Source organism: Pseudochaenichthys georgianus, chromosome 7 (assembly GCF_902827115.2).
Source record: "Pseudochaenichthys georgianus chromosome 7, fPseGeo1.2, whole genome shotgun sequence".
Lineage (NCBI taxonomy): Eukaryota > Metazoa > Chordata > Actinopteri > Perciformes > Channichthyidae > Pseudochaenichthys > Pseudochaenichthys georgianus.
Window position 1 is genome coordinate 14,897,579 of NC_047509.1, and position 27,974 is coordinate 14,925,552.

General features: G+C 41.6%; 1 protein-coding gene across 1 annotated transcript; it reads left to right on the forward strand.

Moving 5' to 3' along the window:
* The first annotated feature begins 15,169 nt into the window (after positions 1–15,169).
* Positions 15,170–17,582, forward strand: LOC117449897 (amphoterin-induced protein 3). Its single transcript, XM_034087811.2, has 3 exons — positions 15,170–15,257; positions 15,493–15,587; positions 16,203–17,582. Exon 3 carries the CDS (start codon positions 16,251–16,253, stop codon positions 17,580–17,582), a length of 1,332 nt encoding a protein of 443 aa, XP_033943702.1. The 5' UTR covers positions 15,170–15,257; positions 15,493–15,587; positions 16,203–16,250.
* The last annotated feature ends 10,392 nt before the right edge of the window (positions 17,583–27,974 follow it).

Below are 27,974 nucleotides of genomic sequence, written 5' to 3' on the forward strand. Positions count from 1 at the left end.
TGTTGCTGTGGATAATTGACACAGCAACAACAGAGCTTGTTCATTTGGCTTTCCTCCCACTCTAAACACATGCAAATCAGGGGGATTAATGATTCTAAATTACCTATATGTGTAAGTGGGACTTTGTATGTGAATCTCTGATTGCTCTTTGACAAACTAACAGCCTGTCAGAGTTGTTTTTCTGCCTTTATATCCAGTGAGGCTGAAAGATTTCTTAAGCTCCTGAATAAGATGTTGATAACAATGAATGAATGTTGTGCATTTAGATAAGTGCAGAATAAAAGCGAGCATCCCTAATTACTGCCAAGCTAAGATCAGTATAATAAAGTCTTTGGGCCTTTATGTTACATTACATTAGTTAACATTCATTAACTGATCCTATCCCTTTGAAATACTTACACAAAACGTAACTGTTAAGTCATTAATACTTTCTAAAAAGGGCACGTGTTTAACTGATAATGAGACAAACATAATCACTATAGAAACACTTTCTATCAGAGAATGCTTGGCTAGTGCAAATCCACTCTGCTCTATCATTTAGGCTCTCTTTAAATTAAAAGGCAAGACCCCATCAATGAACCAATTAATCAATTACCTTCTGGAAAAGATTTAATTTATTCAATTTATGACCAATTTATGACCAATTTATTAACGTTAACAACTCCAGATTTGATATCTTATAATAGCGGACATTAAGCAGCAGACATCGGTTGCCGTAATAATGACTCATTGCCTGCAGATCTACTTATTCAACAAAAGGTGAGTGAGTAGAGATTTTTTTCCAACCTTCTGAGTCCGGTTTTTTTCTCAAAATCCCAGCTCCTTGGAGGATTAGTTGGGGCTTTTGGCAATATAGGAGCTCGAACTATAATCAATGTGTTTTAATTAAATCGTGTTTACTCGCATGATCATCTATATGTGTTATCAAAATCTCCACAGGAAATGTCCTCATGAATTTACCTCTGAGAAAATGAGATTGACTACCTCTCGTAAACACCACACACGACAGAAATGAATTGGGATCGGCAGCCTTTCAGAGTTCCCCCATCTTTAATTCCCAGCATAGCGACGACATGCAGAGCACATATGCTGCCAAACAGCCTTTGTAACCAAAATAAATCTCCTCCAACCTGCAAACAGACATTTCTCTACGTGAAAGCATCAAGCGGCAGGGGAAACGGCATAATAGTCCTAAAATCTCACAGCTTTTAGAAAAACCTAATGTGAGCACACTTTCCCGTTTGCAATAAGCCACTTTGTTTGCTGAAAACTCGCCAAGTGTTATAAAAACAGCTGCTATCTCTGCAGTCTCAAGGGGCTAGTTAATTTTAGAAAGATAATCTCCCGCAATGTGCTCAGGGATTAAAACGTTAAAAGTCCCAGCATGGGAAGGCGATAAGGCTTTGTAGTCATGGACAGAAAGAAGCATCTAGTGCATTTCAGGAACAGAGAAGTATGTTACTTATGATAATCAGCATGCAGATCAGGAAAAGCAAACACCAGTTGTTCAATGACATGTCTTTGTAATTTGCCACCACCCCTCTGTCTGTGAGCCACACATTATGACCGTGATGACAGCAGTTCATCTTAGGCTATTAGCATTGTCTCCCAAGGCTGTATTGCAGTACGTTCTCGAGAGATTACCTGCAGAAGAGGAATGCCACACTGAAGTACTGTTCTATGGCTTAATCAATCCCATTTGCATATGCAGGATAAAACTAATCCTCATCAGGGGGAGGTTCTCCACCTGAGGCCTTTTCTTGTCCTTTCCAAGCAATTCTTCTTCTATTAAATGATCCCTTGACAATATTCACCTTGCCAGAGAGAACAAAGCTATACTATCACACGGTGTGCAGAGGAAGGGATTCTCTACAGGGAGGCTTGGATTCAGTATGAAGGCGTGATGTGATGCAGTGAATACATGCCTAAACCTTTTATAATGTCTGGAAGTCAACCAAACAGCAAGTTACGGGTGAATATCAATGTGTATTTGCAGGAATCGGGTTACAAAACTGTGGCTTGGTCCAGCCTCCCGCCTGCATCTTGGGCAGCTGCCAGGGTTTTTAAACACCCAACACCGACAGCCGGAATACCCTGCTGTTTTTCCGCTGTGCTTGAACGCAACACAAAACACAAAAGGGTAACAAAATAGAGCTAATGTACCTGAAGCAACCTGAGAATGGAGAAGCTATTCCACTGTTGGAGGGATTTGTGTCACATAAGAGGGATGCCGAGCAGGGAAGAAGCGGGTTTTTCTAAAGATCCCTTTGGCCCACGTTCTTTGGAGGCAACCTCTCTCCTCTCACGGGGGCACCTTTCACTATAAGATAAGCAAATTTACACTGGAAGACAAACGTGACATTTCCCCTGCTCATGAGCTGCTTAGGAGGGGGCTTCATAGGTGGGCATGGTTGATAAGACGACAGCTGGGATTGGAAAGACCTGAAAACCAGCATGAAAAGGAGGTGACAGAAATCAGCAAGAGGGGGATTTTTCCTACCCTTTGATTTTCAACAACATCCTTTGTGCAAAGATCCGACACCAGGGATCGGTTGGAACGTGATGACCTGCCCACACACTAGACCGGTGCTCCTCTTCATGGTTATTTCTTTATGGTAATGTCTACCTCAGGGGGCTGTTTGCCTGCCTTTCCTGGCTGGGGCTCATACAAATCTCACCCTGTTTACAGGCTATCAAATGGATTACAGATTCATTATCAACAGTGTCGTGTGGCCATATAAAGCCTGTCATTTACACCACATTTCCACTGTGTCAGCCACAACACCAAATTCCATGGCTAGAGAGTGTTGAGATGTTTGTTTATTTCTGGGGTATAGAGAAAAGTGCCCGCGCTAAAGGCAAGGCGGATCCGTTTTAACACGCTGTGTGATTTCTGAAGTTGGAGCAAAACGATTGGCCATTGAGTTCACCAACAGCCAGGGACTTACTTACGAACAGCAGCAGTGTTTACCCCAGTTTAGAAAAGAATGAACGGATATTATTTCTTTCTTTTTCTGCTCTATTTTCTTCTCACTGACCTGAATGCAGTGCTGCACTAAACTCTGATATGCATGGTGGAGCACTGCTTTGTGGCATGTTGGTGTGATGTAATGCTGTGTGAGGCTCTCTGAAGGTCTGGGCCATGCATGAGACAGTTTAACATCACTTGGCAATGTGAATCTCCCTGCGAAAGGTGACAGGAGAAGAAACTAGTATTATTCAGCTCGAAAACGACAAGCATTGGCCGTAGTCTCTCTAACTCAGATTGATGATCCATTCTCCCTGCCCCGGGGCCACAGTAATGTAAGGGCCTGGGATCCACCGAGGCTGCACAGAGACAGATGGGACCTTGTCTGCTATGACCTTGATGAGCTAATATTTCTCCCAGGCCTTGTCTGTTGCCTCATCATTAAAGGTGCATCGGCTATTAACATTGGGGGAATACTTCAAAGACACTGTTTACTTGGACAGGACACAATCCGTAGTGTTACAAGGCAAAGAGTGATTGTTTGGCAAATGGGAGAGTGTCATGTGTGTCGATTTGTTTCACTGATGCCTGTGCAGTCTTTGAATGCCATGCAGTCCTGTGCATATGCTGTACACCTTTCACAACTTTGAACCACAATCTGCAGGTTTTTTGTCATATACGACCGTTATCTTAATATTTATAGGGTAAATATAAATATGTAAAGTTTCTGATTAATCAATTCATCAAAACAATTAGTTGCAGCCTTAATTGAGAGACCGACTAAATTGGATATGGTGGCAATCCTCCTCAAAGCACTGTTTGTTGTGCATAAATCGGGAAATAAAATATGTCCAATTGTTTTCACGGCAGAATGTTTTGTTTGTGATAAAATATGAAACTCCCTATGAAGCTGGATTGTTCCGCTGAACAAACAATAGGTGATGCTCTACCCTGCCTATGGGATATTTACACAAGGCACTGTATGAATGATGCTAGAGAATCAACAAGGATCCGAATCGCAGATAAAATGCCTTTTTCTCTTTGTTGAAGGTCGGGAAGAAAGTACCGGACAAACCAAGCGGCTCAGGAAGAGCTTCACCTCAGGCCAACTGGATCCGAAATGAGGCGCTGGGACCTGTTTCACAAAGACAGAATTCTGCAGTGTAAGGTCTTCATTTTGCTCTTATGTTAGTCAGCGCAAGTTCGAGTATTTCTAAATATATCTAAGCCTAAAAAGTCAGCCAACCTGTCCAACGCCTAACAAAAAGCCCTGTTTCCATGGTAACAATCCGTGGCATCTGCTGATCAATGTTTCCATAGGAACACCTTCTGACCAAGGCTAAAGGTCAAAGTTCATTGATTGTTATTGTAAAAACGAAATGCAGTTTGAAGCTGCTCCATGCTACACAAGATAAAAAAAACAGCCACGGTCGGTCAGCCATGTTTTGTAGTTTTAAAGCAAGAATTCATGTCAATTAAATCCTACTGAAGATAGGAACATGAAAGCTTTGTGTAACACATGAGTCAGAATCTAAATCTATCTTTGAGACGCTGGTCCCAGGTGTCAGGTACCACTCACCTTTAACCTTCTTTTTGTCATTTCTACTTTATTGTGCCATTCTTTTGCTGTTTTGTGGGGATATTAGGCTTTGGAATAAATCCACTGACATTAGGAATGGATAGTGTTATAGGAGTCAGACTGGAAAATATGGTCTAGGAAGCAATCCAGTGGGTCACTGTTACTCATCGCCCGCCAGTAAAAGAGAGATAAGGGAGAAATCAAAACAGAGAGACGAGGGCCAACTTCAGCCAGATTGCGCTGACAGATGGGCTCCAAGTTTAATTATTTGGTAGCCTTCTTGTCTTATTTTAACCAGCCCACTAACGCTCTCACTGCTGATATGTGCTTGCTTATGCAGACTATTTAGTGTTTTATCTGCACAATAAAGCAAAAAAGAAAAACACCCCGCAAGCCCAAATTCCCTTATCTCTAGCTTCTTATCTTTCATTAGCTTTGGCCTGTGATGTGTGTTGGGGATTTGCAGAGGGGGGGGGGGGGGGGGGGGGGGGGGCTAATCTATTGAAATATGGTTTCATTTTGGATAGACTTTATCAGGAAAGCAAATTACATTTAGATAATGAAGAGCACTGTGAATCCCCCAAGTGCCCTTGTACTGCTGCGTACATCCAGCACAACAGTACACAGCGGGTGGTAATCATTGTGTAATCGCTCAAACAACAGTGCACAGCCAAGCCCCCCGGTCTCTAGCCACTCCCCAGGCAGCCCGGCCCCTGATATTTGCTGGGCTTATGATTTGTTCTCGTTTCTAAGCAATAAGTAAAGGCTCCTTGTGGCCTTGTAGCCAGATTGAATTGCAAACATGTTGCACCTGGTGCAGCTGAAGCAGGAAGGAGCCGTAGCAACAATGTCTGAATCCGCTATCTGATGGCTGCAACCTTATTGAAAATCTGATAATGATATTTGGTGAGCTTAATGGATGCCCTCTGCAGGCTACAATCAGTCTCACTCAATTCTGTTTTCGTACCCACCGCACCACCACCCCCCCCCCCTTTTCTTTTTCATCTTCTGCCTCACTTACACAGCATGCGGCTGACAGCGAGAGGCATGATCTACGGTTGTCTTGCTCAGTTTTAGAACCACATCATTTATTTCCTTTGCATTTTGTTTTGAAATAGAATGAATTTCTGCGTCACTGAATAATCAATGAGCATCACTGCAGGTGATAAACACGTGCCTGTCCGCTTCTTGTGTGTATTCTCTTCTCCTCAGGTTCAGCTGCAGAACAGAGAGATGCTATTGTCACAAAGGTTTGAAGCTGGACTTTCATCATTAAAGGAAAGTCTGTTTCCTCATTACACCCCCTGCTCGTTTATAGGAAATGTAGGATGCCAATACATGGTATATGTTCAGAGCTTCCCTCTAACATGAAGGTGTAATGACCCAATATGCCCACAGGGAACATTAAAGTTTCATCTGATGTGTTCTAATGGCAGACCTGCAGACGTTACTGAAAGACAGTGTACATATAAAACCATCAATCTGCTGTTTGGCTGACTTTAACATTTTATTAGGAGTTCTTGCAGCACAACCAATACATCACTTCCTCTGAAGTACCTAGAGGCTTTCAAACTGTATTGGCATTTCCATTGTAACGCATTTGTAGTACCACCCTTGCTAGCGATTCCCTCTCTAGTTTAGCATACTCAGCTTCGTTGTCCCTGGCCATAGAATCACGATTTTATGGGGCCGGAAAAACTGGGGGGTAATACACACTAGCCGGTACTACGCTATATGGAAAGGCCACCAAAAACTGTCCTGGCCTGGACGCTAAAGGACGTTAAAACGGGGCTAGCCGCTGCAATGGAAATGCGCTATAACATACCTTATTCTTACTCCGAGCACTACTTCTGCTCCTCCGTCGCTTCACACTTGCAGAGGGCGATTTCTCTACTGGCCGAACTGGTGTCCTGGTCGGTGATGACACCAGAAAGACCGATGGTACTGCATCTCCATTGAGTAATGGTTGTTCTTTAAATCCCATGTTATGTTTGATCATACTCTCAGAGTAGTCGTCCGGAAATGTGAAATGTTCGCTGCATACATGAGCCTGTAAATCTCTCGGTTCGGGCCGGCCACATTTCGCTATCCACTGCCTCCGAATGTACTTCTTATGCTTACCTTTTGGCAACAGATGGAACCGAGCATTCCGTGGATTGTTCCTATCCGAATTATGGCAATATTTCGCGATACAGTGAGGCATATTTGAATAGAGAAACTACAGTAAATAACATGGAGATCAACGTGTCTTCGAAAACCAAACGCATGGATTACGTCACGTCCGGGAAATGACGGCGCCCACAGTGTTGATGTTATTTCGGTATATAATCAGTTTAAAATCACTGATAATGTCATCGGATTAAAAAAAAAAAAAGAGAGGCTGGCAGAGACTGGTCTGTTTTATCGGATGATAATTTTTTTAAAATGAGTGTCATGAGCATACCATTCCTTTAACAGTCCATAAAGTAATTTATAAAACTAGCTCACCCACCTGTCTGCAACAGGGAAATGCTACTTGCAGAGTGATGCGTTGGCATGAACAACAATATAAGACAATAACTTAATAGAATTGTACTGAAATTTGCACATTTATGTTAGCTACTTTTAGTATTTTTGGCTGATACAAAGGATTTTAAATGCTAGTCTTTTACTTGGCAGAGTAATATTATATTTCTGTATTGCCTTAAAGGTCACCTATTATGCAAATTCCACTTTATTATGTATTGTATACATAAACATGTGTCCCCTTTGTGTAAAGAGATTCTGAAAGTTTCAGGAAAAAAAGATTCGCTCACTTTTTGTCCTCCATTTATATAAAAACCTGTACGATATCATACCGTGTTTTTGGCTTGTGTAACCATTAGCCAAAACCAATAACCAACCAAGGTAACTCCCCCCCCCCCCCCCCCCCCCCCCCCTTATCACCTGAATCTCCTCCTAGAGCACCATTGTGTTCTTTTTAACCAAATATCTGTCAGAGGGGCGTGGCTCCTTATTTTCATCTAAAGTAAAAGACAGAGAATCTGCACTTTTGAAACAGGGCTGAAACAGAGGGGATTGTGGGATGCTACAATGCATGATCTGTTTGGTATTTCAGCCAAACACTTCAGAGACATGTTTTGTATATAGCCTATCTGAGACCTATCATTTATTGATGAAAAACAGTATACTAGGGGACCTTTAAAGAATATGTTCTTAAACCTCATTGTTATGTCCTTCAAAACAAGCCATTATTTCCTCTGTGTAGAGCACAAAGTGAAATTGAAAAACATATTGTCAAAGTTTTGTTCACCTCACCGGCTCCGCTACAAATTCACTCAAAACACACTATCTTTCCTCCTGTGCAGGCAAATGCCTTTGACACGGGGGGCTAGGTTGGGAATGGTTCCAGAAGACCAACTCTCCATTTTGCTAGCTTCAGCACTCAATAGCGCCATGATTAAAGCCAGTCTATTTTATTGATTGAAAAGGAAGGAAAGAAAGAAAACCCAGAGCCTTTCTACTCCTCAGAGCGCTTCTCTATCTGTAAAAGTGGTGGAAAAGCCTCCCTTGACCATGTCCAGGCAATTTAGGTGAAGCGGGCCTCTCCTGTTGCACTCAGTGACTTTGGCTATGCTCTGTTACCTCATCTCATCAGCTGGGAAAGTATTTCTGCTTGTAGCGCCGGAGAAGGCGGCCACGAGTTAAATTGAGTTACCTGTTCAGAGATGGTTTCATTTTCCACGGATGGCCCCGGAGATCCTTGATGGAACTGCTAACTGCTCATCACCCCGCATGTCCCCCAGTGTCTGTCTGAGCACAGAGCTGCGACATGGCGACAGCGACAAGGCTCAGGTGGCGAAGACAGCTGGCTGCAAGGATCCATCACGCTGCCTCAACGGAGGAGTGCAGTCGGATAAACCAACACATGAGACATTGCTGTGTTTTATCTCCTATAGTGTTCAGATTCTCTACCTGCCTTTTCTTTATTTAATGTGTATAAATCATAAAGTAAAGTCAACTTCCTGACGTATTCGCTGATTCCTTCAACTTTTCTTATTCTTCAGAGCACAGAACAAATTGTCTGCATTCATGGCCATTCACAAGGACAAGCAACCAGGCATATCAGATGAAATATGGTCTTTGGACTCCCTGAGTAATACGATAATGATTAATTTGATAGCTGTGATTTATATGAAAACTCTATATAATGTACATTAATCCTTATTGATTAGGACATAATGGACTTTCTTAGATACGTCAATCTAGCAGCGATATGGAAGGGGAAGGGTTTGAGAAAAAAAGAAATACGTCCGTACGTTGTGGACCAATGTAGTTATTACACGTTTTTTTGTGAGACTGGGTTAGAGGCTCGGCTCATGTCCCGTCTGTCTCTGTTGATAACCACAGGGCAGGAGATAAAAGGCGGAGAGGAGAGGTGTAAAAAAGTGATGTGGGGAGATAAGAGTTGAGAGGATAAATTAAAGAAGAGGAGTAGAGGATGAGAGGAGCAAACAGCAAAGGAAGGGAGCAAGAGGAAGGTTTAGTGGATGAGCAAACATAAGAAGATATAAGAGCAGAGGAGAGGGGAAAAAAAGAGAGGACAAAAATAAAGAGAGGATGAGAAAGGAAATGTGAGGATAACAGATAAAAGAGCAGACAGCCTGCCACCCCACAGTCACGTCACACAATTTACCATGTTCTGGCCCATAATGTTTTATAGCACAATCACTGATAGCACAGTAGTCAGTAGTGATCTCATTTCACAACCCATATCCTTAGGTAATGTGAACACAAAGAGAGAAGCAAAGCCATTAGCAGTGTCCATTAGCAGTGTCCAGTTCTCCTCTACAGCATAATTGGCTTCCATGGTATAGGAAGCAAGAAAGGGTAAACAGCAAGCAATCATATTAACTTCTGTGAGTCCTAATTGAAATCTGTTAACAATCAAGGCAGATGATAGAGGCTGAGGAGACGTGGGGCCGTTCATACCCCGAGCCCTCTTTCTCTCACGCTGCTCTCTGTGTATTGACACGCTGCAAGACGTGGGTCTGCATTACAATCAAGAGTTATGCTTCCTCAGCTCGGGCAGCGTAAAAACAGCAGTTTGGCATCCGTGCATGTGAGCGTTTTACCTCACTCTGAGATTTGTTCAAATCAAAATCAGTTCCGACAACGTTACACATTGGTCATTTGAGGGATTTTCAATGGGGTAAATATACAGGACTGCTAATGTAATCATGAATATAATAAATAAGATAATGAAGGAATTCATTTTTTGAATTACATTTTCCAAAATATTTCCTTTCACTTTGTTGCCGATGTTAGCAGCAGCCTGTTAGCTCAGCTCAAAGACTTGAAACAGCGAACAGCTAGCCCTTCATAAATGTGAATGTCAAAAACAACGTTTCTACCATCATACCAGGGGTACTCAAATACAAATCTTAAAGGTCCAAAATAAATGTTTCAATAAGACAAAGGTCCATTTATTACCGTCATTCAAACTTTTAAACAATTGCAACAAGATTCTTAACACGAGGTTGCAAAAACAAAAATAATCTGTATGCAGCAGTTTTCATTGTTATTGTGTCTGTGCTTGATCCCTCAGAGTCGCAGTGTAAGAGCTGCACAGTTATGAATAAAGGCAGCTGCACTCTTTTTCATTCAGCATTCCCATTATTGCTTTATAAATGTCTTGCCCCCTTGTGTGTCCACTGAGGTTCGTCAGGCCCAACACATCTTCAACAAACGCCCCCTTTGCCTCATCATAACAACTCACAAACACCAGCAACTGAGCAATGTCAGTGGTGTCAGTGGACTCATCCACAGCTAAGGAAATGCACTGTGCATTTTTTATTCCATCACAAAGCTGATTAATCAAATCACCAGCCAGTATTTATGTTCTTCTGGTTGCTGTGGAATCTGAGAGGGGGATTTGCTTGATTTGACCTGTTATTTCCTCTTTTTGTTTGCCTTCAACATGGTCTCCATCACTTCAGTCATGCATTCTTTCAGTGTGCAATACTGAATACTTCAATAATTCTTCAGTTATTATCCAGTGGAATATCCTTACATACTAACCTAGTTAAATCAAAGTGGTTACTTTTTTTTGTCTGGGCAGTGTAGTTTTACACACCGTCTTATTTGACTTTCTCAGGACTTAAAACTGTTTTTTGGGGGCAGACCCCCTCAAAGAAAAAAATATATTTACACACGTAAGGTCATCATCTTAATAGTTTTGTATGCTCATCCGTGAGCAGAGCATCAAGTTGACGTGTATTACAGCTGAATGCGGCGATTACCATTTTGTTCAGCAAAACGCCTCACAAACGTATTCAGATCAACAGCTTTAGTGCGTTTTGATTCAATGCTGAGTGCAGCCACACTGACAGTCTCTTCTCTGTCAGTGTAGACCGCAAATACCTCATTCCTTCAGTGCTTGGGTCCGAAATTGAATGCTTCTCGTTTTGCGCCGTCCCGTTCAAATGAAATCGCCGCCAATCATATGTCCACGCTCGCGCCAGAGCCGGGGGAGGGGTTACATGACGTGCATCTTGTGCTGCATTCACTTGCACTCGGACATTAGAGATTTTCTCTCATAAATGTCCGATGAGCGCTGTTTGCAGTCTATGGACATAGCGGATCATTTTGACTCGTTGCGTTGTGGCGATGTCTCGCAGATAACACAGATATTATAGATAATACATATGAAAAGTATAATTTGCTCAGAGTCCAGAGACAGTTGTGGTTCGGGCGGATCCGGACCGGAGTCCGTACTTTGAGGATGCCTGATATATAGCCTACAATATATACAAAAACCAAAGTGTAAAAATGTGCTTCCAGAAATCAGGCTATAGGCTACTCAATGAATCCCAGGAAGCAGGACGAGTGAGAAAGAAAAGGGGTTTGCGGCTTGTAAATAAAGTTATTGAACAAATAACAGAAATGTATGATGGCGATTGGACAGGTATGCTAGGCTACAATGCAAGATTAATCAAGGAAGTGTGGAGTGTTATGGTAAGAATTCGAAACCAACAAGCCCTTTACTTTATCAAAGACGTATGTTGTGATGCCACCTAAGCATGATATAGTTTGTTGTCCATTGTTGTCCCTAATTAGTAGCAGCATAGACTCGTTTGCTGCTGGCGGTAAACCACAGCAGTTCAATGATAAAGAAGTGTAGGGGGGCGGGGGGCTTTGCATTTTTAATGTTTAAAATAATGTATGAAAAATACACCGCAAATGAGATGGTTGGAGTCGAGTATAGTGCAGAGGAGCATACTTGCAATGTAAAGCTCTAGTCCTATATCTAGTCAGAAGCATGAAACTCGGGATGATAATAGGTCCCACTCTGGCCAGTAATAGTGAAAGTGGAAATGATGGAGTGCGCCGGATGCCGGATGCGTCACTGTTCAGTTGAGTTCTACACCACTAGATGGTGTGCTTGTCTCTTCACACTTACAGAGCGCTACATCCACCAGATGGGTTGTGTGGAGCAAAACACTAGCTAGAGACTCATATTGTCATCTAGCATTATCTAACACATACAACCGCTTTCACACCAGGTGTTTGGGGTTTTGAGTGAGGCTTTCTTCAATAATGCAGTGCAACCACTATGAATACGCAGCATATGGCGCAGTAGAGCCGCTTCATGTGACAAGTAAACAATCGTGCACTGTCTGAAACTGCTTCTCAACAGAGAGCTCATCCAGACTGCAAATTCAACTGCAGAGAGAAATGAAATAAAAGTCAATCCTCCGAATCTTTATACAGTCGCTGACTCATTCTTATTTGAGTCTGGCTGTCAGCCGTGCTAACAAAAAGCAGTTCAAAAGCAGGAAAAACACTTAACACAAAGGGTGTGTATGTTCAGGTTCAAGGGTTCAGAAGCGGCCGACAGACGCTATGGAAACACTTCAGCTACAGTTGCTTTTAACGTTGGATACAGTGGGTGCACCATGCATCACTTTGCAAAAATACTTTGCAATAATGAAAAGTTTAATTTATTTCTCTTCAAAATCACATTACAGTATTTTATTAAAAGACACAGTTAGATGGTATTCAACTAATATAAATGTTATTATTATTATTTCAAGACTTGGTCTTTATGAGCAGGCATTTTTAAAGTATACAAACTAAAGACTTAAATATGCATAACCTTCATTTCAGTGCTTCGTACAAAAAACATTCTGCATACATCTGAGCACATAACGCGGTATATTATTGTCATGTATGAAGCTTAACCATTTTCTCAAGGGCGAGACTCTCGTCTTGCAGACATTTCTTTGCTGTGGTGCGTTTCAGATTTTTTTTTCTTCTCCTCTGCAGCAGATGGTGAAGAGAAAATCACTTTCTGCTGGGGGCCGGATACATCAGGGTCAGGGCTTAAGCTTTGAGGTCCACTGTGAACCTGGACGATTTGACAAGACTGTTTTGAATACGCTGAGTCTAATCAAATATATGCGAAAGAAGGGGGCGGGATTTGCAAAACAGCTTGATACAAGGATACTGATTAGATTAGGGATTTTACAAAGCAGCGGGCTGTAGCCACAGAGTCCAGTCTGTACTCAGGAGCATGCAGAGAAAAACGAGACTCACAGAGAGATGTTTAGTCGCCCCAGTGAGAAAAGCGGGAATATATAAAGAAGGCGTTAATATTGACATTCTCAGAGGACCTCATTCTGTTAAAGCTACACACACTAATACTGTATGACAAGAGGCAATCAGCAGTCAAAGCCCAAATAATTGTCTTGTCATTAAAATGAATTGAAATCTGCACAGAAAAACGACTATCTCTGTCTTGTTTACCTGTTCATGCTTTGATTCAATTGACCTCCGAGGACACTGATAAATGATTGGACTCGAAAACGACGGAGCCTTTACAGAAAGAAAGTCAATACAGAAAATAATGAGGCACTGACATTTTCCAGTAGGCTATGCCATTGTTATGTCAACAGCAGAGAAACAAGGGCTGCCTGAGAAAAATGATATGCTCCCCCCCGCACAATTATACTGTAGCTAAAAACAAATACTGGAATCATGCTGGCACAATGATGCACCTTATTCAAATGATTTTATTCTTCTGAGCACAGAGAAACATGAATCATCACCAGTTTATGCAGAAGGAACGAATGGTTTATATGTTAGTGTGATGCATTTACAATTAGGGACTTCATGTGAGCATACTGTACAAACAGGAATGTAACATAATACCTTAAAGCAATGAAACCTGCACGTTTAAAAACTCAGACCAAGGTTGACTTTACAGTAAAAGAAATTCACAGGAAAAGAGACTAATTACTTCGAGGCTATTTGAGCCATGATATAAGCCCACATAAACATAACACCTACAAGAAGGGCCTGCTAAGAATCCTTTTCTAACATATCTCTGATGTACATGTGTGGGTGTATATATTTCTTACATGTAGCAGCCAAGCTGATGACTAACCTTGGGATAAGATTGTGTGTAATGCCACAATGCCAAATCTGGTGGTGTTTTTTTCATATCGACACAAAAACATTCATGTGATTTCTGATCCTTAATTATATTCATAAACACGTGGAGGGATATTTCAAAGTGATCTCAGACTGAAGCCTTTGCACCTTCCTGCATACATCTTCCTGTGGACTGCACATCTGTTCGCTTTTGAGTGAACCCCATCCAGCACGCCTGAATCCATGGGGAATCGGCTATGTGCTTCTGCACAGTAAGTGAGTGAATGAGTGGGAGTCAGTCAAAGCCCCAAGCACTCACAGGGAGGGGTGTGGAGTTTTGGGGGCAGCAGTGAGGGGGTGGCAGCTGAGAGGCAAAGCTAATTTACTGTGACAGAAATCAGAGCTGTCAGGGCCACCATGACCAAGCAGCATGGACAGCATATATCCAGTCAAACCCACAGCCAAGGGGAAGCAGGGATGTCGGGCGCTCAGAAAATAAAGGGGGGGGGGATGTACTGATTAAGGCTCTTAGAGATAGAGAAAGAGAGTGTTTGTGTGTGTCTATGTGGGTGTGTGTGGGTGTGTTCTAGGCATCAGGGTAGGCAACATCCGTCCACTCAGAAACCCCTGAAATAGAATCAACATGGTATGGAGGCACACAGGTAAAGAGAGACTTTCACAGTCAGGAAGACATTCAACACAGGAGCTGACAACATACACAGAGACATGGAAAGGGATGGACAGGATTTGCCGAATTAAAGAACACACAATAACAGGTGTATTTGCAATGATAAGTAAACTGACATCCAGGCAGGATTGCACACACACAAAAAAGTATAACATTTTGAGGGCATAGCTACATTCCAGTCCTCTGGGATTATTGGTGGAAGGTTACCGGATGACGCATGTAGGATTCATGAGGAAAGCTCCTAGGTTCTACTAATCTGTAATCAAGTGAAACCCTAAAAAGTAGTCATGTTAAACTGAGATAAACTGATTTTGGCAATAGAGGTACAAATAATAAATAGAGAGAAGGAAGGGCAGCCATCAGCATCATTACTTAATGATGACGGGGGAGACACAAGGCTGGTTTTAAAATGACACAGAGAAGGAGGAGGGGATTGTGGGAGATTAAGTGAGCTCTGTGCTGTTTGTTATACACTGAAAACCACTGCAGGATGTTAGTTGAGCGGCACTCTCATTTGGGACGAAGACAAACCCAGTAGGGAGACCTTAAACTTGGCTGGAGAGAAAGGCGAAAGCATTTTACTCGAGCGTCTGGGGAGGAGGATCTTGGTAAAGATAAGGATTAGACAGCAATGTTATGTGTATTCATGATGGGATAACTTCCAAGAAGCGCAGAAAGTTGGAGCCTCATGTTGTCGCTAAGTAGTCTACTTTGGATGTGTGGTTGGAAGTGTTTTTCTTCTTTTTCTTGGAGGGGAGAATGGGATTAAGTGAGTGCGCCAAATAGCTCACTCGTCTGAAATTGGTATGAACTTTTCCCCTTTCTGCCATCAAATTCATACAGACTTGCAAGTCAGTGGCGGAAAATCAGTTTGAACTGTCTCTGAGAGCCTTCAACTTCACCTGATAATAACCGAGAAGAAACATACTTCTAAAAAGGTGAGGTTTTTCTATCTGTGCTCATATTGCTTTGAAAAGTTTCCTACTTGAGAATTATTTAAAGTGTTGAGTCATGCAACAGGGTGTCAATCTGCAACTATTTTGATGATGAAATTCATTTAAAATATTTTTTAAAGTAATAGAAAGGCCACGATTCTCGTGTGCTTCTCACTCAATCTTCTGACATTTTGTAGACTGATGTGCCTTTTGTTGCAACCCTCCAATAACTACTGCACCAAAATAGTGTATTCATTCTGTTCATGTTATTTTTCCCAATTATATATTATATAGGGCAATTATCTCTGCAGAGGCAAAATAGAAACAACAACATAGGGCAAGACACGCAAAATCAAAAAGCATATAAATGCAACATTATAAAGTGAACACAGTTACAAAACGCAAGTACAAAAGCAACTATACTTATTTCAAAGAAAGAAATATATGTGCTGATGCTACCCAGACTTTAAAGAGTTGAGAGTTTACAGATCTGTATGTGTTGTCAGAGGTGGGAACCAAAGAGCAGAAACTTCCATTGTAAGTGAAGGGGTTCACCTTTAAAAGATTATCCTGACTGTACAGTCTTTTTTGTTTCTGATTTGATTCTTATCTGACCAGGGAGAGCCGGAGGGATTAGAAACCTTGAAGGATCAGTCTTCCACAAAGATGACCTTCAGACTGTATCCTCTGCTGGTGCTGCTCTGTCACGGCTCTGAGGGAGTCTGTCCCCCCATGTGCATCTGTGTATCTGACACAGCGGGCTGCAGCTCCTGTGGTCTGACCAAGCTTCCTCAGTCCCTGCCGACCTACTCTGTCATCCTCGACCTCAGCCACAACTACCTGTCCTGGCTGGGTGTGGGCAGTTTCAAAAAGATGCCCAAATTGGAAAAACTCCTATTGACCCACAACGAGCTTGTCTCCCTGGACGAAGGCGTGTTTACAAATGCCTCCAGCCTCAGGTACCTTGACCTGTCCTCCAACAAGCTGCGTGTGGTGGAGCAACACTACTTCCAGGGGCTGTGGAAGCTGGAGGAGCTCCTTCTCTTCAATAATAAGATCACACAGTTGGAGGCTGGGATGTTGAATGGCCTCAGCAGTTTAAAAAAGGCCTACTTCAGCCTGAACCAGATCACATACTTCCCTTTCTTCTCCATCACAGACCATAGTCACCCTTTCATGTCCATGCTGGATCTCTCGTCCAACCGTTTGAGTCGTCTGCCATGGGTGGATGTGAAAGCTTTGCCCATGCTGGTGCAGCGGGGGCTGTACCTCCACAACAACTCTCTGATCTGTGACTGCTCCATGTACAGCGTTTTCTGGCATTGGGATCTGAGGGGTTACGAAACACTGAGGGACTTTACGGAGGAGCACACTTGCACCATCTATGGGAACACGCGATCGTTCGTGCGTTTCCTGAGACAACCCCGCTTCTTCCGTAACTGCACAGTGGAAAAACCCATGTCACTCCCGGTGACTGTGTTCCTGTCTAAGCTGACGGTGACAGAGGGAGAAATGGTGCGTCTAGACTGCGAAACATCCCTAAGTAGCAGAGACCTCTCATTTGCATGGCTCACCCCCAGCAAGGGGTGCATAACCCAGACGAGCATAAATGACACTCTAATGAACTTGTTTCCCAACGGTACCTTGGATATTCAAGCAACCAAGGTCAATGACTCAGGTTTGTACGTGTGCACAGCTCAGGATATGAAACACGCACTAAATGCGACCCGGGAGGTGAATGTGACGGTGGTGTTGCCACAAACCGAAACATTCAACACAGGCTACACAACCTTGATAGCCTGTATGTTGTCCATGTTGTTCATCTTCGTGTACCTCTACCTGACTCCGTGTCGCTGCAGCTGCTGCACACAGCCGGGACCTCGCTCTGTTTTCTCCAGCTCCAGAAGAAGCCATCACAGGTCCCAAAGCAGCAAGCGTGTAGCATTCATGGAGCCAATGTTAACTGAAGAAAAACCTGAATGGCCACCTAAAAGTTAATGGCGAACACGGTGTTAGTTTTCCTTTGTGGAAACAAAAGACCCTCAGGAATTAGCGCTGAGGTGCAATAGAAATGTGTCAAGGCTGTGAAAGGAAAAAATCACATATTTTTGCTGATTGCAGGCTCCAGTTAAAAGGCCTCCTGAGCAAAAGAGCAACATTTACTGTTCCGTTTCTCCTTTTCTCTGTCATTAAGTCCAGAAGTCCAGAGACATTTTCAACTTAGGTTTATTACCCGCAGTGTATGACATTTCTAAATCACTGTGGAGCCGTTGTCAGACCTAAAAATCAGCTAATAACTTCTCGGCACTAGGGAGAAATATTTCTTGTGGGATCGGAGAGTGAATCTGGCTCACTTTTCAAAGAAAGTATTTAACGAGTATTAAATGCTACTAAAAAACGCTGCAAGTTCATGACTGTGACGGACTGCAGGAAGGAAGTGCAGCCTGTGTATCTGGGTTGAGTTGAAGGGCTCCATAATTAGTGTGGCAGAGATAGGCACTTGCTGAAGATAAATGTAATATACAGCAATACTTCTAAACCCAAAACTCTTTCCAACTCGTGAAAACTTCTGTTGCCTGACTTCCTAATAACATATTTGTTCCCTTCAGATCAGTTAGCTGGCCTGGTGATATAGCTTTTTATAAGCAATATCAGAAAAATAAAAAGGAATTAAGATACAGCTAGGAATAAACATTTCTGTGCTGAAGCCATAGCATTCAATACATATTTGATCATCTTATCTAGCAGAAAACAGAGGTGCATCCTGCAGTGATCCATCATACATTTACATTTCCCATTTGCACCTGTTGCATTAATCTGCCAGCCAAAAACAATGACTCTATCAGCGCTCTGCTTATCTGGCAAATAAGTACAGGAATCAGGAGTGTCAACAAACCAAAAACAAACAGCAATTGGAATGGTTTCAAAGACAGCATCTCTTTGATCAAACACAGCAGAGCACTTTGAACTATGCGGAACAAACGAAAGCACAACATTTGAACTGAAGTGACACATAGCCTACTTCAAGCAGGTCAGACGCAAAACCCTGAAGGGGGCATTACTTTGAAAAGCTTTGTATTTTTATTTAAATTCAGTGTAACATGCTTCAAATGACAGAATTACACACTGCAATGCCAACAATGAAAGATGTTGAAGAAGGCCTTGCATGCACTGCTGTGAAAGAACATAAGTGTGTGAGAAGAGAACATTCATTTGATGATATGCAAGACTAAAGAGAGTTTACGGGTGGTCGAGGATGTAGGGATTTAAAAAATCCAATGAGAAAAAACACTGGCCTCAAAAGAAACAAATCTATTTCTTTAAACCCATGCAAACACAATGTTTTGAGATTGTAGTTTAATCATAATGCAAACACCGTGGTACTAAGGATTGCACCAAGATTGAATAGGATTAGATGTAATCCTTCATATAATATCAAAGAACAGTTGTCAGTAACCACCCATCCCACAAAAGGAGAGTATGTCGTGAGAGTAGGAGCCTTTGATTATTTCTAAATCCTTAATTAAAACTTGACTTCTTTCAAGCCTGAGGGGACTAATACTGTTGTGCAACTTGAATGTAAATTCTAGGGAAAAAAGAGGGAAATCTAAAATCAAATGGCGAGCCATGCATGCAAGTGGGACAGACGAGTTCTTTCACAGCGCAAGTCTCATCACAATTAAACTCTCAGGGATTAAGCCAGAATCCGTTAGAGTGTATTGTGATGCATCACTCTGTTTAATCACACAGCTACTGACTTGGTATATTTAACAAAGCTGTTTCGCCGTGGTAAGCAACATTAAAACTGCTGAACAAAGGTTACGCAACATGCCGATATGTGCGTGTGATATAACATCTTGTATCAGTGGTATGACCCGTTGTTTTTCAGAAAGTGTATTAGAGACATCACATTGTGTGATGACTTGGGGTTAGGTTTGAGGAGATTACCACGAGGATAAAAACCAGGTGCTTTGTCAATTTCAGTGTATTTAAATCCCTCTAATCTGGTTCCTCTCTCTGACACAGAGCACACAGCTGGGTCGGGATTTAATGTTTTTGATATGATTAGCAGACGGGTTAAAACATAGAGGACAGGATTTGAGCATTTTCTATTCAAGGGCTTTTTAGGTCCACATGTGACCCTGGTTATGTAACCATGTCGCTGATTTCGGGAATCAACCTCAGTGTGTAGGCAGAGTAGAATAAGTGAAGTTATTATCCGGATGCCATTTGCTATCTAGTGTTTTATTTCAACCTTCTCACGGCGAGCACTTCACTGATATTGAGAGGCCTAAACACTGCATTAACTCCATAAATTATATATTTTTTGCTCATTCAGATTGATACACATACTTCTAAATAGAAATATCATAGAAGTGTTATCTAATATTTACACATTATTGTATAGTACTTAAAGCTGCACATTTATGTGTAGCTTTGAAGTGCTGATAGCATTTTAAAGTGTTGTCTGTATAACTCACTCCATCTGCAAATTATCCTGAAGCGATCTTACAAATTACCCAGATGTAAAGGGAGTACTCATTGATGCTTTAAAAGATGCTCCTCTCCAAAGCAAAACACTCCATCGGGCTTCAATTAAAGCATGCACTCGTCTTTCCAGATTAATTGTTTTCCCCTAGTTCAGCTGGGCTCCAAGGGATTTGAAATCATCGTATTCAAGAATCTAATTACTGTGAAAGGGGTATTTTACTGTGAATAGCACAAGCTGAATTGCTTCCAATAGTGAAGGGCTGCCTTGACTGTCAATAGGGGCTATTACTGAACTGTCAAAACAGTCATCAGCCAGGAGTGGAGGCATCCAGCTGTGGCAGATACTTATACATCTTTTAAGACGTGTGACACCCACATACACAGCCTCGGTGCAGGCCTGATGACACCAAACCCAGTAATATCTGTATTTCATTCTAATTGGACACTTGGAATAAAAACATAGACAGTGCTTGTTTCTAAAAAGTCCACAACCAGCTATACTTTATGTCTCTTTTTATTTTATTTTTTTTAAGAGGCAAGCAGGTCGCTTCCAAAAAAAACGTTAATAAATGTGGACTGCTGCACACCAGACAACAGGCTCTTTATCTTACCTCTGCACTGAATATGAATGCAGGCCACTTTCTGTGTTTTCAATGGAGAATGAACCAGCCAGATGTCCACGTCTAAAACTGGTCTCAGTCTTTTCCACTGTGGGGCACATGGAACACGAATGCCTCATTAATCAAATTCAAAAACAGAATACATGCAGTGATACATTGTTTTTGCCTTTTATCTGTATTGTTCCTCCGAGACTGTTATTGGCTGCAGTGAGTAGAATTTGGCTGGATATAATTGGATTTGACATGCAAAATGCTTCAAAGTATACATGTTTACATTGTTACACTTGGCCACTTTTCTCAGACATCCTCTTGTCTTGTTATGCTTACTCTGTGTTCAGCTTGTGTCATTTCTCCTACCAGCTGTAATGTAACATGTGGTGATGGCACTTCCCTTGTTATGTTCTGTCACTTTCAGCCACTAAAATAAAACGTGAACTGTAATCAAATATATGTATGTTCGTAATACGATTAAAAAAGACTTTACATCAGTGATGGTAAAGGAGATGCTTTATGCATGTGCTACTGTGTTTGTGATATTCAATAATGTCGTTTATGGTGCTGTTTAACCCATTATTAATGTATTGTCATCCAAGTGGCATGGCTGCAGGGAGGCAATGTTGGTTGATCAAACACTGGTCCAGACTGAAATATTTCAAAGACTAGGGGATGAATTTAAAAAATAAATTAATGGTCCCTGTTCCCAAAGAATGACACCTGCTTACTTTGTTGATCATGGAGCACAGCCAGGAAGTTTACATGAAGGCTGTCAATTTCTCAACAACTAGCGAACGTTTTTTTATGAAGTTTGGTAGAAACATTCATGAATTGTTCATTGTTGTTGGGGATTCCTTAACCTTTTCTCTACAGCCACTACCAGGTCAAGCGTACAATAAGTGTTAATGAAATATGACCAAATACGTGCTAAAGATTACCTATAACATTTCCATCAGGCTTGATTGAACTGAGCGAATAGCAAATATTATCATATTACCTAAGATGCAAACATTACACTTAAAATCCACATTAGCATTGTAGGAGCAAACACAGTAGTGGTGGCTTAAAGCCCATCTGCTCCGCGCCGTCCGTTAGATGAGCCTGGTCAGATTAATAAAAGAAGGAGTTCAAAACACCGGCATAAAAGTTATAACAATAATCTGATTTTAATGGTAAAAAACACAATACGAAATACAGAGTGCCCTGTAACAGAGCACTCCGGGCTCCCCGCTCTACTGCCGTGCGATACAGATATCGGGACCAGCCAGTCAGAAACAGGGGGCATTTGGCATGAATAAACAACAGTATATATGGACATATTTGGGGCGGAGAGTCACTTCTTATCTTCCACCGGACTCCACTTCTTTAATTTCCCAAGGAAGGTTTCACACAAACTATTCTTTCCCAAACAATCAAACATTGTACACAGATATATTGGTGCTTGAGATTATATTGGCCCCAGAAAGAACCTTGAAAAGAACCTGTGTGTGTGTGTGTGTGTGTGTGTGTGTGTGTGTGTGTGTGTGTGTGTGTGTGTGTGTGTGTGTGTGTGTGTGTGTGTGTGTGTGTGTGTGTGTGTGTGTGTGTGTGTGTGTGTGTGTGTGTGTGTGTGTGTGTGTGTGTGTGTGTGTGTGTGTGTGTGTGTGTGTGTGTGTGTGTGTGTGTGTGTGTGTGTGTGTGTGTGTGTGTGTTGATATTCTGGGTCAGGGAGGGTATGTGTGTGTGCTGGTGAGAGGAAGTGTATGCGTGTGTGTGCTGGTGAGAGGAAGTGTATGTGTGTGTGTGCTGATGAGAGGAGGTGTATGTGTGTGTGGCAGGGTGTATGGGTCATGGAGTGTAAGTAAGAAGGTTTATATATATAGGATTACTTTAAAACAGTCCCAAATAATACATGTTCACTTCAATACATTTCAAGATAATACCTGTTTACTTTAATACAGTTTAGAACAATATCTGTTAACTTTAATCCCTCTTTTGATCTCACCTTCAGAGATCAACTTATACACAGCATTTGAAACATAACCACTGTCATTCTTTTCTACTATCTGTTCCCCAACATTTATATAAATCCATCAGAAGATGGGATTTAGAGCACTTTAAACCTTTAGGAACAGTCCACCATAACAACTTCTTATGACAGTGGAGGGAGACCAAAAATTGTCCTTGTCGGCTGAGTCATCGTGCTCGTCCTCCTCCGACGCGTAAGCCAAAAAGGGCATTTGGTACGAAGGGGAAGGGGCAGCTTCTCCCTCAAAAAATTGGTTATTAAAACAAAGATCCTCAAAAAATGGGATATTAAAACAAAGTTCCTCAAAAAATGGGATATTGAAACAAAGTCCACACCGGCTATATCAACCTGTTTCAGCGGAGAGTGTAGTCCCCTGTGCCGTCTTGGCTTGCCGTGTCTTTGTCCGCCTGATCCGCTGACGGCGGCTTCTGGGCTGCCTGCTAGAGAGATGTCTTCTGGATCCTCCTCCTCCGGCCCGCTGATGGCAGCTTCCGGGTCGATGCTGGAGAGATGTCTTCCCGATCCTCCTTCTCCAGCGCTTTCTGGGTCGACTGCTGGAGAGATGTCTTCACGATCCTCCTCCTCCGGTCCACTGATGGCTGCTTCCGAGTCGACCTCCTCTGCGAGGGCCACGTCCGTCCTGATGTCGTCCCCGGTCCTAGCAGGTGGTTTCCCCGCCGCACACTGGCACCAGCTGTCCCCCTTTCCTCCTTTGCGGACGGCATGAGAGGTCCGCTGGGTCACTCGGGCGGGGCCGGAGAGCCTGGGGTTGAGCCACTTTGTCCTGATGACCTTCAGCCAGACGGACTCTGCTGTGTCAGCCTCCTGGGTCCCCCTTTTGGCGCCAGCAACCTGTGTGGAGAAATCTGATACAAATCCCTCAAGCCTACGCTCAGGGCTCCTGGGCCCTCAGCTTTTTGATCCCCCACTGCGTATGAATACAGAATTCCAACAAACTGTCATCAAATGTCTTTCTATTATGAATTTAGATTAAATGTATATCCCCATAATGACCTAAACAATAAAGTCTATGGCTTTTACTTCTTTACCAGGCTAGTTACATGATGTTGTTTAAATTAAATTCTGTCTCATTACATTACTATGTTTTAGCTTAACTGTAATATGTTCTTTCTACATTTCAAACCTCAGTTACTTTAATACCTTTTGAAATATTACAAAATTGTTTCATCATCACAGGTCAACTTCTTCAGTATTCCATTCTGGAATTACATCTCTCACAGTAGCCCCTTGGCCACTGATTCTGCATCTGTGTTACCTGCTATAACTCAATCAATATTAGAAACATGTCAACATCCATCAAACAGTATCTTATCCCCAGATATGGAGCAGGTTCATTCTAAAACTGTCAATCAATGGTCAGATTGAAAAATGTACATTGTGAAGTTTACACTCCCCCTTTTTACACATGAACTCATGTGTAACCAAAATCCTGTATGGGAAGAAAACCTTCAGGTCATAATGGATTATAAGAAAATACCAAACATTATTCACAAATGTACATCCATCATTTTCCACAGTAAACACTCCAGTAAAATGAAGTGTTTCTCTCCATCTTTCAGTCCTAAAAGAAACAGAATCTTCATGTTTTAGTTTGAGTTTCACATTCTGCAAACAGCCACCTCCTGTGGGAGTGAAATATCATCAAGTAGATTAGAAACGGGTCACAAGTGCGGTTTTCCAATTCTGTGGAGTTGTAGGAAACCTCTTATTTCCCACAGAGCCCCAGAATAATGTGTAAGTCCAAAATCATGCTTGATTAGTCATTGTTTTAAATCAAGCAGTTGCACTGATCACATGCAGACATACACTCACATTCACACTCACACTGTCAGGTTGTAAAGTCAAGTTTGGTCAGGTTCACCCCAGAGTCAGTCATTGACAGTGCCTTCTCAAGTTACACTGTCGGTCAGGGTCAAAGGTCATTTGGTCTCAGCGTTTTTGGCCATGTGTCGTGCTCTGCAGAGACTTTGATATGTCAGCATAGGCCAGTATCCTTTGTCTACAAAAATCTGTCATATATGGAGCGCCATCATTTATTAATTCACGATTACAACTATAATTTTCCAGATATCTCTAACTTTTCATTGGAACAGCTGTTTCCCACATTTCCTGCAACTTGGTACAAAACTCACTTCCTTATAGTACTACTACTGCAGTTCATTAACACCTAATCTATATTAAAATGTCTAATAGATCAGAAACTTGTGCACATAATTATTTTCTTGAGTCAAAACATTATTAAGATCTGTAAAGCTCTGCTATGTATTTCATAACTCATATTAATTTATCTTCAATTCTGGTCCACTTAAAGAACAACGTTTAACCTCCCTAACAGTGCGTGGAACCTTGGGTGTCCGAACATGTAACAATCAGTCCTTCCTTTATTAAGTATTTAAAAACAGAAGTAATTGTATCAATGGTTTGTAGTTGAATTTAGGAATGATCACTTATGGTAGGTATGTTTTTACTTTTTAACATCTCTAAATGTCAGTTAATTACTAATTAAATAGATGTCCATTAGGCGGTGGTGATGCTTGTCTTTTAAACTCATTATCTGGTGCCGTGCGCTCCCTGTGAAGCTGCAACTAAGATTTTAAAAACCACTGCAGGGTGGGTCAAATGACCCCTTCTCCTTATTGGTTGTCAATAATATGCACCTTTACAATGGGTGATCCAAGGCCCCACATTTGTTTACTCCCAATTATATTGCTTTTTCAAAATTAAATTAGCTGTTTTTAATTTTAATTTATCATTTAATTTATCATTTGATCATGGAGCACAGCCAGGAAGTTTACATGAAGGCAGTCAATTTCTCAACAACTAGCGAACGTTTTTTTATGAAGTTTGGTAGAAACATTCATGAATTGTTCATTGTTGTTGGGGATTCCTTAACCTTTTCTCTACAGCCACTACCAGGTCAAGCGTACAATAAGTGTTAATGAAATATGACCAAATACGTGCTAAAGATTACCTATAACATTTCCATCAGGCTTGATTGAACTGAGCGAATAGCAAATATTACCATATTACCTAAGATGCAAACATTACGCTTAAAATCCACATTAGCATGCATATTTCCTTTATTATTTTATAAATAATCCTAGCATTTGGCTCAGAGCAGCGTTCTCAAAAAACGCCCGCACAGAGACGCTAGAAGGTTGTTGCTGACGTAGCCTCACAAAGCATTACTGGATTAGGTTCTTCTTCGGTGCAAAAACAGCCTCTGGGATTGTTTTGTTTGCCGACAACATCCAGTGTGGCCTTTTTAGCAGCTATATGCCATATTTCTATATTATCTCTCCCTGGCTCCATTTCCGAGGTAATGTTGCATCACAGGCTGCGCACTAAAAAAAAACGTGGAAGCTGAATGATTTGCACGGAGGTGGTGTAGAGGCACATAACAAGAGAAGTGATAATTGGTTACACCATTACAAGAGCAGAGCTACATTTCATTCTAGCCTAAAGCCCTAATTCCTGCAACGGCACCAAGAAATTCGTCAGCTTACTGATCCCATTAGAACAACTACGCAGCTGAACACAAAGCCAACAGGTTCCTCTTGACCTATTTCATATTTTAGTTCTTGATCCATTGATATTTGATTCCATTTAAAAGTGGAATCAAATAACAGGGATGTGTTTGTGAAAGAGGTTGCTTGTGGTCAGTGCTGGATTAATAGATCCATCCTTTATTCCAGTAAGAGTACCAACCTAACAATAACAAAATACCCCAATACAAGTAAGACATTCCCAAATGCCTAATGTGTGTATTTGTTTGAGCTTAGTTCTTGTGAAATACTTGGTATAGTTATACCTATTTGTGCCTTTAGCGTGCACTTCAATGTAACCATGTCAGAATGGATAATGTCTGTGGTGATAGAAAATGTATCAGACATCTGACACATCTGAGACACTACAAGAATGTAAGAGGTTTGCAAACCAAGGAAAGCCAATGTAGTAGACATTGTTTAATAACTTGTAATAGCAATGTAAGAAGCTACCACAGCTGTACACATACATTGAGTGAAAATATAATATACCTCTCTAGTACAACAACAAGAAAGCTAAAGAGAAATATTCAAGTGCCTAAACCTACATTGAAAAAAATATAAAGTTACTTGAGAAACTGAATGAACAAAGATGTAAGCACTGGTCAATGCAGCTGAAGTCTTTCACCTGTTGTTTAGTTTTATTGGCAACTTTGATGGTTTTAAGTCATTAGAAACCAGCCCAGGCAGCTGTCTTTAGCGATAAAGTGCGGATAATTCTGCGGTATTATACCTGCCTAGCAAGCAGGGATGGCCAAGAGGCAAAGTTAGCGACCAATACATTTTTGGAGTACAAGGGGGTGTAATTTCCTGCTAAGAGCCAGATATTTCCCTCTGGAATTTGGTGGAGAACAACACTGATCTGAAATTAGTATAAATCAGGGATGCAAACTCATCAGGTATGGAAAAGGTGACAAGGACCCGAGCCCCCCGACCCCACGGAATATCGGCTTTAAAATGAGGAATAACAGAGGATTTGAGCAGTCAAAACAACTAAAGCAGCAGTGTCAATAATAACAGAAATGCTAAAGAGTCACATCTAATAGAAATATATAAAAGCATTTATTTTAATTGTGTAGCAGTCAGTTTATAATTTTGGCAGCACTGTTGAGCATTTTGAAAATCTATTGTCATGCCTCTGTGCAAGGCTTAGTCTTTCTATCTTTATGGCATCTGGTGTAAAGTAACTAAATTCATAAACTCAAGTACTATACTTGGGTACAATTTTGAGATACTTGTACTTTATTTAAGTATTTCAATGTTTTGCTACTTTGTTCTTCTTCTCCTCTACAGTTCAGAGGTAAATGGTGTACTTTGACTCCACTACATGTATTTAATACCTTTAGTTACTTTACATATGTGGATGAATGATGTGAAATCTAATCAAGTGTTGAATCAGACTTTAGTTCCACCTGGAGTAAATCCACAAGCATGGGCGCGGGAAGGGGGGTGCTGAGGGCGCTGCAGCACCCGCTAGCGGCAGGCAAGGGGTGCGGAGCTCCCCTGTCTGAATTATTATTTGACGGTTATTGCTGCTCCCGCTGTGCCTAATCTGTGTAATATGTAGCCAATAAATTCCACATTGTTGGTAAAATAATATTTGGCCTGCCCCGAATGTTTTTTCTGTAGCACCGGACAATTCTACCTCAATAATATAATACATTAACCGTGTTTTACGTGAACCTCATCATGACACTCGAGAGGACGGCAG